The sequence below is a fragment of the Falco peregrinus genome, chromosome 1 (assembly GCF_023634155.1).
Source record: "Falco peregrinus isolate bFalPer1 chromosome 1, bFalPer1.pri, whole genome shotgun sequence".
NCBI classification, from domain to species: domain Eukaryota; kingdom Metazoa; phylum Chordata; class Aves; order Falconiformes; family Falconidae; genus Falco; species Falco peregrinus.
Genome location: NC_073721.1, coordinates 53,158,386 through 53,170,601, shown reverse-complemented (window position 1 = coordinate 53,170,601; position 12,216 = coordinate 53,158,386). Strand labels below are relative to the sequence as shown.

Genomic DNA, 12,216 nt, shown 5'->3' with positions numbered 1-12,216 from the left:
TCACAGACCGTCACTCCTGTGAATAACAGATGATTTTAAATATACAGTGCATTTATTGTTGGGGACACCACAGCAGTACATGCCTATTGCAACACCTCTAAATGTCATTAGTGCACTTACAATTGTAGCACACACAACACAGTCAACTTCCAGTGCCACAGATGTGTAAGATACCGTCAAAGGGATATATATCTCTAGTAAGAGGTATGTGACACCAATTTCCTGTGGAGACAACAACACCATCAGGCTCCTCCCAACGGTGTGCGAACATCTCTAGGAAATAGTGGTATGACGCCTCCACCACCCTTTTTGGATCAAATACATTTTTTCGGTTTTGAAAATCTCTTCCCTGGATACCTTGATTCAGTTCACAAGTCAGACGCGTTCACCTTTGCACAGTACACAAAAGGGCTGTTCTCCCAAGCCTCTGTAAGACGTAAGCTTCACGTGAAAGTGATTTTAATAGGATCTTACAATCTGTCCTCTGCCTGCCCACAGAACGGGTAGCTCTCCACTTTCCCTCCTTACAACCAAGGTTGCGCTTCTGAGCTTACAGTACGGTCTGATACAGCACCTTGTTAACATTCGTGATTAACGATGAGTTATATCTCCACAGTGTTGTATCCCTGATGAGGGCTTCTCTGGGAAGGTGTCCCTGAAGGGGCACCCGGCAGTGATAAATGAGGGCAACATCCATGGGAACATACACACTGTCCGCATAAGCACGTAGGACAGAGTGGACTGAAGTCTGAATCACCTTTCGTGGATCGATTATCATTTTCCTGGGATTAAAAACGTTTTTCCTGTCAGGCTCTCTGTGAACATGCTGTAATATGTTAACACCTGGAACAGTATGCCAGGATGAAATGTTGAACATGTGAGTCGACACGGTTTCTGGAAAGATGTGGTTCTCAAAGAGGAAAACGCCAGCCCCCGGGTTTTGCTGCTGAAGGCTGCTCATCATCGTTTTCCAGTCTGAGTGCTTAAGGGGAAGAATTATTTCATCAGCGTCATTAAGAAGTACAAATCTGCTCCTCCGCATGTTACGGTATATACAGTCATTGAGAGCTGTGATTTGCCCATAGTAGCCAATGTGTGTTCCATCTTGCATGAAGAGCCATTTTGAAGAAACCTTGAGGTGTGAGTTTATGGGCCAGGGAATTATCTCCACAGTTCCTTCTTCCATATAAAACTTCAGGACTTTCTCCATCAGATGGCTACAGTTGTTCTTATAGATCACCACCTTCTGTACCCCAAGAATCTTGTACATTTCCATACTCTGTATAAACTGCAAGACGTTGTTGTAGTTTCCAAACATGGTAGAGATGCATACAGTGAAGTCAGCAGAAAAGGTCTCAGTCTTGCGGTTTTTGATTTCAAACCTTGGCAGCTGGTCAATATTTCCATGTGGAGACTGATGAACTGATACGTGTGTTGGATCGCAGCCTTCGGGTTCCAAACAAATTATATCTGCTGCACCGTAAGGGAACCCAAATCTGTCCGAGTGAACGTCAATTGTTGCTTTTGATACATACATCTTTCTGTCGTCCTGACAGCAGAACCAGCAGTATAGTTGTTTTACTTCTGCATGGTGAACAATCCCGATCACACGAGTGACTTTGCTTTCTCTGTTGTCAAAGTATGCAGATATAATAAAAGTTCTATTATCTTTTAATGGTGTTATTACATTTTGAGCAGGTTCTCCTCTACAAGACTGATATGCTGGACTGGTAGTGGTTGCCTGGGGGAAGTGTTTCCTAGTTATGTTATTCTGTTGCTGAGCATCTTTCCAGGAAGAGATGAAAATGGTTGCAAAAATAAGGATACATGCAGTAACACCACAAATATTTTTTTTTCCACAGTGCATCATTGCTGAATTCCACGATTTGGAACTTAACAGACCTTTACACTGTCTTCTATTCACTTTCTCTGAAACAAAACAAACACACAAAAAAGCACACTTTCAGCGATTTGCCAAAAAGAAATAATCTTATTTATTGAACTGTATTCTCTTAAACACAATAGTTATTGTTTTGATTCTTCAAACTTTATTATGAAAACCTGACTTTTCATAGAGGTTTGGATAAAACTGAGGGACTCTTTTACATCCCCTGATTCCAAACTTTATTATATATTTCAGTCTACGACTGGGCCCAGTGCAACATTTTCAGCTGTTTTGGTATATACTAATGACAATAGAGTGCAATTTGAATCACTTGGGAGCATGGAAGAAATTTTATGTTACTGAAAACCCACATTCTTTATCTTTTGGTATTCTGAGAAGCATTTAAAACTATAGTTATCCATTCCCTTCTTCTTTCTAGAAAAGGTACTGTTAACAAACTCAAACTGCATTCTTTTGTATTGGGTAGGAGTGATCCTGTCACAGTCTCTCAGTGTCCTGCTTGCCATGTCATGAAGGAATTGCTTTCAGAGCCTAGTAGGATCCTGTGGTATTCAACATTATCTAGGAAAACAGGTTTGAAAAGAATGACCTTGTTCAACCTTGTTGCGGGTGAGGTTACTGTAAATGTAAATTGCTTTTGCCACTGAAGATGTCAAGTGTCAGACCTCAGTTCTAAATCAGTAGTTGATTTCAGTAGGACTTTATGTGAATTTTGTGACCCTTCACTGGGACCATGTGCACTACTGAACTTCGTAACCTTGCCATGGAAACTTCATGTTCTCCAGGATGTTACCAAATTCAGACTATACAGTGAAGGTTTTCAGTATGCAATCGTAGGCTGATATTCATACGTCCTTAAACCATCAAGCAGATGAAAGGCAAATTAAAACAAACCCAATCCTTGCTTTATTCTGTGAGTGGCCATGAGGGCACGATATAATGTGACACATCACAACAACACATCGGAACAATAAACTATTGTCTGTACAGTTTTTACGTGTTCTGTCCTCTTTTGTACACACTCAATCTCAGCTGAATAACAACCTCTTTCTAATTACACACAAAACTGACACTTTAGTTACAGCTCTCTTCTGATTTCATAGTACAAGGTTTGAAGACCACGATGAAAGCACTGCTGCCTGCTGTAATTTGTAAATTCAAGATGTTGCTCAGCTGTTCTTTTTCACTTTTTGGCCTCAAAAGCTTTAAGAATGTTGTATAATGACCCATTCTCTAAAGTCAAAATCTTGTGTTGCTCTCTGCAAATTGTCATGTAAGTTCTAGTTCTTGTTACTTATCCACATTTTTTTTTTTTTCTTCTCCCTTCTTTGGAGGTGGGATTTAGCTGTCAGTGTTCCCTTTGAAAAAATCAACAGAATTCTTCAGAGATGGGAGTAAGTCTTATGATCAAAAAGCATGTAACAAGGACAGGAGCTTTAATGAGGCTGTAAAAGTAGAGTAGTTTATGGGTCCAATCTTCCCATCCATGAGAACAACACAGTGACTGAGGAAGGCAGAGAAAATCTGAGAATCCTGGTATAAACTTTTCTGGGGAGGATGGGGCAAATTTGCTAAAGGGTGAGATGAAAGAAAGCACTAATAAAGTTCCTCATCATTAATGTCTGTCATGTTTATTTACAGAAATACAGGTTCCAGGGGTTTGGACTTGGTTTTGGGTTTGGTTTTTCTATACCAATGGTAAATGCAAAAATCATTACACAGTTATGGTGAAATACATTTTCAACTGCCAGTCTTACACCAGGCAGTAACATGCCTTAAAAGCTTCCTGTTAAATTAGGATTGGGAAATTTACATGAAAATTGCATTTAAAAGATTTAAGAATGTTAGGAAACTAGTAGTCTCTTCCTGCAATAAAGACCTAATGTTAAAATCCACTCATGGCAAGTACTCTCATTTACTCCCTCTTCCTTTTGGAACACCACTACTTTCTAGCCAATGTAAAAAGAGAGCAATTCCTGCACACCCCTCTGCACAGAAGTCTCCATCTTAGTTTTACGTGGAAGTTACGCAAAGCAGGAAGTTCACTCAAAAGCTCTCTTGCATCGCATATCTTCTAGGTGAATCAATCTGTTGTCAACTTTTAACTATGCACAAACAAACTTTTGATACAGTTTCTCTTCACAAATATTGTACGCATACATTACACAATTTGGGTAGCGCAAATTCATCCCAATAGCTTATTTTTAGACTAATAACAATGAGTATCAGCATGCCAAAAGCATTATTAACCACTTGATCTGGAAAAAAGCAAACTTGCATTCCCATCAGAAACCAGAGGCTTCCTCGGGCATGAACGGTGGCTGTGAGTAAAACTTTACAGACAGGGACAATAAATAAAACAAATAGGTCCCTTTTACATAAAGAAGTCTATAAAAACATAGAGATCTATATTGTCTGCTTAAATAACCTACTGTTTTCTCCTCAAATATTTTTTTAGTTTCTGGAGACCTTCAGCGACTGCTACTCTACCATTTCAGTGTTTCATCTTGACCTGCTCAAAGGGAGATTAATTGATACATGAATTTTACAGGAAAAGGATGGCATCATTTCCCAAATATGAAATATGATTTTGGGTTCCAGCTTGCGCCACCTCATTTGGAGTCCACAGGCTGCAGCCATTAGCTGATGTCCACTGAACAAGGTGACTAAAAATGTTAAGTTTCTCTTTTTCCGGCTGGGATGGGATCATTACAAAAATGCAGCATCTCAGCTATTGTCAGAACAATAATTTCTGACCAGAAATAGCCACTGTCATTCTGAAAAAGGCTTGTACACGATGTTATTAAGAGATGCTTATTGTACTGTCCTTAGTTCATGATGTTATTAAGAGATGCTTATTGTATTATCCTTAGTTCAAATGGATGTATGTTGGCAAAGCCTCACTGCATGCAAAATAATGACATTCCAATGTTGAGCGAATGACCTCTGTTCCACCATGCGTTATATCACTATGGTCTGTGTTACTGAAGAAAACACTGTGTGCTCTGAAATGAGAAATTATCCCTCCTCTTTAAAAGAAGGGTTTTAAAATGTGTTAGCAACTCTGGACCTTCTCTGCCCATTCAGGTTAATACCACTTGCAGTACAGAGAAGAAACAGGAACACAATGTTTTACTGCAAGGTACGTTCTATCAACAGAGTTCAGGACACTTATTCACACAACACAGCAAAAGCCTTGCTTTTAATAACTGTTTTAGTGAAGCTTTATATAACTGGCACTCATTTTGACCGGCATAGTTAGACAACGCCTCAGCATTTTTCAGTTGTTGCATAAAGAGAAATAATGGAGTCCCTGCTTGCTATATGTAGTCTTCATATTTCACCAGAACACACAAAATCGTGCACTCCTGAACATTAAGAGGAATCAAACGGTAGCGTACTTACTCACCGTTTCAAGCCTCTTTGTCTAGCACTTTGTGCTTTCCAGTGCGCCAGTTCTGCCTTACACTCCCACTGAGAGACCTTGCAGCCTTGCTTGTAGCCCAGCATCTGCTTCCTCTACAATTATACCAGTACTTTTGAGTGTCTGAGGGAAATCCCGTGACCTGGGCAGCTTCCTGTACAGCACAACAGTTTGCGTTCCTTTCTGTCATTTTCTCAGATAAAGAACTTCTACTTCATTAAATTATACATTTTTCAATTGATATTTATACCACCTCAGCCTCTAGACATTCATATCTGTTAACTGGGAGAATGGTAGATGATAATTTTCCTCTGTTTATGGTGTCTGTGTGCATGTTCTGGGTGATTTATCTAGATCAGGATTTAAATACTTCCCATTAGATCAGCTGTAACCAAATGTGTTTTAACAAGTCTAATCTTAAAGAGACCCTTGTGTTTTTCAGAGGAGCTTTTGGGTAAGCTTAGTCCTCCTTTAAGATTATCTCTTTCACTGTATAATGACACAAAATCAACAGAGCAATTGTGTGCACCATTGTGAAACCAGAAAATAAAACTTAGCATTTAATGATACCAATATTTAATCTACTACATCCGGTGTCTGAAATGGTAGGTGGATACAGCCTGAGTCAACACTTGACAGGCTGCTGGAGTTGTATGAATAAGTAACATAAATACTAACTTAAATGGGAGAAGTAGACCGGTAGGGAGACATGCAGAAGAACAGAACAGTTGATTTTCTGGGAGCAAACTGGATTTGCCTGCTTTATTAGCTATTTAGAAAGAAAAAATTCCCTTTTTCTTAATAAAAGTGTTGGCTTGCAATGTTTACTTTAAATTAGTTCTATTTCTATGGAAAGACATATATCTTCAGCTGTCTTAGAGGGAGAAAGGGAAATTGCAGGGGTGGCTTGATTACAGCTGAAGTATTTTGAAAGGGAAATTCAAATTGTAACTACTCAGCAATAGTAATTTGTGACTAAGAAACTATCTGGCATGGAGGGCAAGAAGGCCTAACTGCCGAGGGGGTTAAACTGTCTTAAGCTGTCTGGGAGCAGGTACACCAGGAAACATAATGACTCCAGTGAAGAGAGAAAACTCCCTTGCTGGTAAGATAGGAAATGCTTCAGCAATTGTCAGGTAATGTGTGATGATGGATCGAGCAAGAGCACTTATAAGCCACCCTTGGCCAGCAGCACTGGCACCGGGGGATGGTCTCGATGGGCTGAGGATGCCATGCTGATGCTCACAGCATGGGTGCTCATTCCAGTGTGGCAGGGGAGCTGGCTTCTGTCACATCTTTGCGGGCTCCTTGTAGAACTGCTGATGGCTGTGGGACTCTGTCCAATGCAGTGTTCATTAAATCTCTATAATTAACAAACGTGCTTAATTCACCTCAAGGGGAACAATAAAAATTCCCCAACAATTTTTACTGTTATGTCTGCTTGTTTCTCTACTATCATGTGTCAGCACAGTCACTGGAAAATACATAAATAAAAATAAATCAACAGAAGAAATAGGTAATTTTCTCCTACCTCAGAAGCTCTTCAACAGTGTCTAGGAGTACAACAACCAGCAAGAACTGTCCACCACTGCTCATGCCTGATGTGAGGCTGCTTCTGCTAGGTTATTGTGCCCTTCAGTTAATAAGTCTCCATGCAACGATAACATTAATATACCTTTATACACACTCCCACCCACCCAGTAAACAAGATAACTAAAGCTAGCATCAGGAACCCATCAGTAACCTTGATACTAAGTAAAACTGTTTATGATACGACTAATTGCCTTTCATTTAAACAAACTGATTTTTCTTGCTAAATAACCTGTTTCAGATAGTTAGGCAGCCTTTTATCACTATTCTGACATTGTTTTGTCTTACTGTACATAAGAACAGCCCTCTCTTTTCTCATCCTATCTCCCCGCGCATCTGTTCTTGCAAAAACCTCCCACAGCACTGTGCAGTTCTAGAAGCATTCAAGATTTTTGCTAGGGGGAGACACACATTTCTGCTTCCCTCCTCATCCTTTTCCCCTTCAGAAAAGGCATAGACTGGGCCTAGAGTTCCGAGCAGGTGTGGATGCTTCTGTTTGTCAGGGCAGACAGTCACAGGGAACATGTCAGAGCTGCAAAGGCTGGGGGCTCTGCACGCAGGAAGCAGCTGGGACCCAAGGGGATGGGGCAGCTGGTGGGGTGGGGGCCTCTGCAGCCAGTGCCCAGCCCTCGCTACCAGAGCGAGGTGAGGGGGGGCTGGCCACAGCCAGGGCCAACACCCCCACCCGGACCACCCGGCAAGCCCATGGGATGGGACAGGCCCGAGGCCAGGCGGGGAAGGGAAGCCAACCCACAGGTCAGGTGCAGCGGCTGCTGGCCGGGTCCGTGGGGATGAGGCAGGACCCAAGCCAAGCCGGCCGGCTGGTGAGGGTCTGCGGGGTCGGTGAGGGGCTGGGCCCCCTCAGGCAGCGTAGCTCAGGTGGGGGCTGAGGGCCTGGAGCTGAGCTTAGGTGGGCTCCTGGGCCCGTGGAGGGGGGTGTGGGCATCCCAGATGGGGCTGGTCAGGGCCATTAGGGCAATCAATGCCCACAGGGCCCCGACAGAATGCTTCCAAAGGTACTTATTTTTTAACCGAGTACAGGAACTTGACATACATGCTTATCTATCATGTAGGGCAGTTACTTAAACACAAACAAAAAACCACCATAAGAAGCCAAACAATTATTAGAAAAGGAGCGTTTCACCTTTAAGACTTCACATTTACTTGCACAGAACTGTACCACGACACCAGAGCTGCATCATTTTGCCCTGGGCATTATGAATTTTCCAAAGGGCTTGTGCTCAAGCTTGGAGTCCTCTTCTCCTTTTCTGAAGGATCTGTGTCAACTCATAGGTGGAGGTGACTCCAAATTCCATACTTACCATTGACTTCCAGTTTCTTCAGTGAAATCTCCATTCTAGGAGGGCTTCCCTGCCCCCTGTTGTGATGCTGGGAGGTTACCCAGCTGGCAGGAGTGGCAGTCAGCAAGAGGCAGGCCTCTCAGTCCAATCATTTGTGTAAACAACCAGCAGAAAGAACCAGGCCATTATCAACTGGACTTTGTACTGATACCTCCATCTTTGCTGGCACAGCTTTCCTTGGTGGCTACATTAATTATTAGAGAGAGGAATGTTTAAACATCCTAATAAACATGCTGAAATGCACTGACAGGTTCCTGTGGAACAGGGAAGTTCACTGAGCATTTCTATTTTGTCCGCCTAGCAAAAGATAAGAGAGAAACAAGGAAGTTCAGAGACAGGTGGGAAGGGAGACAAAAAGGTTAACCTAAAGACACGAAGGAATCACTTGGCCCATTTACCTTAAAGCATAGGCAAAGAAATTAGCTCATGAAAAAGGTTTACAAAATAGTAACTGGAGGAGAAGAAGGAACCCCCCCACCCCACTCCCCCTCACTCCCCGCCCCCCCCCCCCTCCTTAAGGCTCCTTCTTCTCTCATTCTCCCTTTTCTCAGTTCAAAAACTCAGCAAATTTACAAGAGTTTTAAACCTAGACATAATCATCACTTGGTGATCTCTTCAGGGCTGATGGAGCCCTATGCCCCTCAGTGCATGCCAAGGTTGGCAGCTGGACGTGAGCCCAACTGCAAATTGTAAAAGTGCCATATTGCTTTAGCAGGCTTCATGCTAGACACTTAATTGCACCCAGCAGTTTAAATTCCAGTTACAAACTACAAAATATACCAGACATTGCAAAGTAACCTTAACCTACAGTGTGTTAAGGTGGATGTGTGCAATAGGTGGATATTGAAATTGTAATGTGCACAGCATAAGCTTGCTACAGACCACATTCTGGTCTTGCAGTATAGCTATGTTCCTTACACTTTTAAGTATCAGTGGATGTATGGATGCTAAAGAGTAGAAAGTTCAAGCAAAGAAACCTGACTAAAAGCCATGCACATACCCACAGATGCTTTGCTTGTACAGTATATTCTTGCCTCATTTAGCCTTGCTGTTTCTGATTTGGTTTTGTTCAACAGTTTTTTGATATAACACCTAAACCACCCTGGAATGCTGCTATATATTATCTAGAACTCCTGTTACCATCACAAAACTTTACAGAACCCTTGACCACAGTATGCTTTTGAGATCAAGATAATGTTCATTAATAATTTATGTAACAAAGATAAACTATAAAAACCCCTCAGTCTCCTGCAAAGGTTCATTTGGGCACCAGATAACAGGACAGGAGAGAATTATCTTGCAGTTTGAATAGTGCCTAATGGCAGGTACAGGATTTCTTGCTGCTTCTCAGAAGGCAGCTGAGCACAGTCAGCAAAGAAAACTGGCTATCAGACCATGCCAAGCTTGCTTTTCATCCACACACTGTTATTTTCCACGTTCTAACAATGGGTACAGGACTTGCTGAACTTCCTTTTTTGAAGAACCAGAACAAGATTTCCATGATCTTCCATATGGAGTTATCACCAGCTGAAAACATACCAGGTTCCTAAGATTTAGTAAGTCAAGGACTGTGCTACTACTTTGCCCTACTTTTGCATCAGAATTCTGAGTAAAAAAGTCCTTGTCCAATAATAAAGCTCAATCTATGCAACGTAACACTCACTGAATGGCAAAGAAAAAGAGAACAGCTAATTACTTTTTTGACCTTCAGCTCTATGAGAAAACAAAATAAGTCAGGAAAAAAAAAATGAAAACCAAAGAAGTTTGTTCCAGCTTCTACTTTGTAAAGATTAAACAGAAGCAAAACCATCTAGGGAGCCAGCCACCACTAGAAATCTAAGTAACAGCAAAACCTAAATAAATCTCAAAAGACAAGCATTTAATAGAACAAAATTCACACAAGCCTAGACCCAATCTTCTCTAACTACTGAAACAACATTTCAGACACAGAGGAATTGGATAAGAAGAAAAAAAAAAATCAATTTGCAAACACCTTCACCTAGACTGCCAGTGTATCATAGTACCAAGAGCTTACAGTGAAGGTGTATCGGTCCTAAACCAATTCATCACTGAGACAGAAGCTCAGCAGGCATACATAGCTGTAGGGGAAATTCCAAGACATCAGCATGCCGGTTTCAACCACCATTAGGATGTTCACAGTTTTACAGAGTGATCTCAAGTATTAACCAACAGCCTTGGCTTAATCAGCTGTCATCTGAGTTCACCCTGGGTAATGCACGCCCTGTGTCAGTCCTTTTCTTGTTTCCTACCTTTTATGATGCTGCAGCATGCTATGTTGTCCTCACTCCAAAGTAAAACATTTGACTTAAACAAATGTGCTCCTGCCATACAGTATCCATGAGTCAGGGGTTGGTGCAGAAGGTGGTACCTCTGACGTTAAAAGATCTCCCACTTTGTCTCCTCAGAGCACACCGAGGGCAGCAAGACAGAGGCAGCTTCATCTCAAAAGATGTCTAAGGAACTGGATAGCCTTACATATTCTACAGACGTTTCCCCCAATGGTTAATCACAGTCACTGCTCAGCAGTTGCTAGATCTCCTCTTTATATTTTCAATTTGCTGCTAAATGAATGCAATTATCTCATTGGAATCACAGTCTTCTGCATTACTGGAGATGGAGCATGGCCGTAAGTGATTGCATGAGCCTGGAATGAGGGTAGGTATTGACAAGAGCAGTGCCAAGGGCATCCTCAGGTCAGGGTATGCTATGCTGACAACAGTCTCTCTAATGCCTGAAGGGCTTTTATAACATTAGCAAGCTCCTGCCTCTAATCCTGGGGGAGGACAACTGCATTGTTCTTTTGAAACAAATGCAGAACAACTGTATAAATCTGATCAACCTGCTTTGTTAGAGGTGAGTAGCCACTACCCTCTTCTAACTGGAGACTGCTCCAGAAGTTGAATTACTGAAAGAGAAATTTAACTGCGTGCTACCCTACTGTCTTTGTCATCTCATGTTAGTTCTTTAAAAATTAATTACGAATCTGAACTATAATGTGAACATTCTTGTTTGTGTTGCTCTAGGACCTAGGAACCTCTCTCTGGTTGCGGAGGGGTTCCATACACACGATGCTTCTGTTGAAAACAATCAATCTATGCAAAACAGTATACTGTAGTAACTCTCAGATACAACATATAAGGTGTGCAGCTTCACACAGTGATCCAAAAAATGGCTGGAAAATGGTGTTTTTAATGAGTGACTAATTAACTTTCATAACTGAGTAGCTGTGCCAAAACATGCTTTTACTCTGCCACCTGCACTCACCTTCAGGATGTGAAGATCAAGTCTCCTGAGCAGCTGCAAGTGTACCCAATTTGAGGCTGGTAGGTGAAACAAAAATTATTCCCTCACCCAACTGTTGAAAGAATTAGAACAACTGTACTACTGAACAATGCATACAGGACTAGTTGGACTTCCAAGTATGCTGTACTTGCAAGCAGCAAAGAACATCTTATAATCTTCCTTTTTTTTGTTTCTTTGCCCCATGACAGACTATGACATCACCCTCTATAAGACAAGGCATACGTTCATTGTGTTCGCATCAAACAGGTTCACATCAATAGTTCTGTATTATTACAAGAAATGGTAACCATTTTGCTATAATTAACTTTCAGTGTTTCCAGGGTTCTAGGGAGTTCCTACATCTTCAAAAATGACATAAATAATTTTATTAAGATAGTGGTATCAATTAACAAATCAAATGTAAAATAATTTAGCTGGTGGTTTACTTTTTTTATTCTACAGAATTGGGTAGACTTTTCTCTATATGTACACCAGAACAGATCTGTTTCTTTTCTGACCTTGCTTGTTTGCTTTATATTCAGTTATATCATGCTTGCAAGCCCAAAGCATGGAACATCTGAAGCAAGTAATCACTTGGAAAATGATCTATTCTTCCTTACAGCTGAAAAGCC

At 41.4% G+C, this 12,216-nt stretch overlaps 1 protein-coding gene and 1 long non-coding RNA gene across 2 annotated transcripts; both read right to left on the bottom strand.

The window, feature by feature from the left end:
* Positions 1-30: 30 nt before the first annotated feature.
* On the bottom strand, positions 31-5,440 carry LOC101924762 (beta-1,4-galactosyltransferase galt-1-like). Its single transcript, XM_005231402.4, has 2 exons — positions 5,316-5,440; positions 31-1,929 (listed from the first exon to the last, which is right to left on the bottom strand). The coding sequence occupies exon 2, from the start codon at positions 1,868-1,870 to the stop codon at positions 551-553; it is 1,320 nt and encodes a 439-aa protein (XP_005231459.2). The 5' UTR covers positions 1,871-1,929; positions 5,316-5,440; the 3' UTR covers positions 31-550.
* A 2,480-nt stretch (positions 5,441-7,920) lies between these two features.
* Positions 7,921-10,988, bottom strand: LOC114010487 (uncharacterized). The gene is made up of 3 exons (XR_003551907.2): positions 10,552-10,988; positions 8,243-8,578; positions 7,921-8,001 (listed from the first exon to the last, which is right to left on the bottom strand). It is a non-coding gene; the product is annotated as an uncharacterized LOC114010487 (long non-coding RNA).
* Between the last annotated feature and the right edge of the window lie 1,228 nt (positions 10,989-12,216).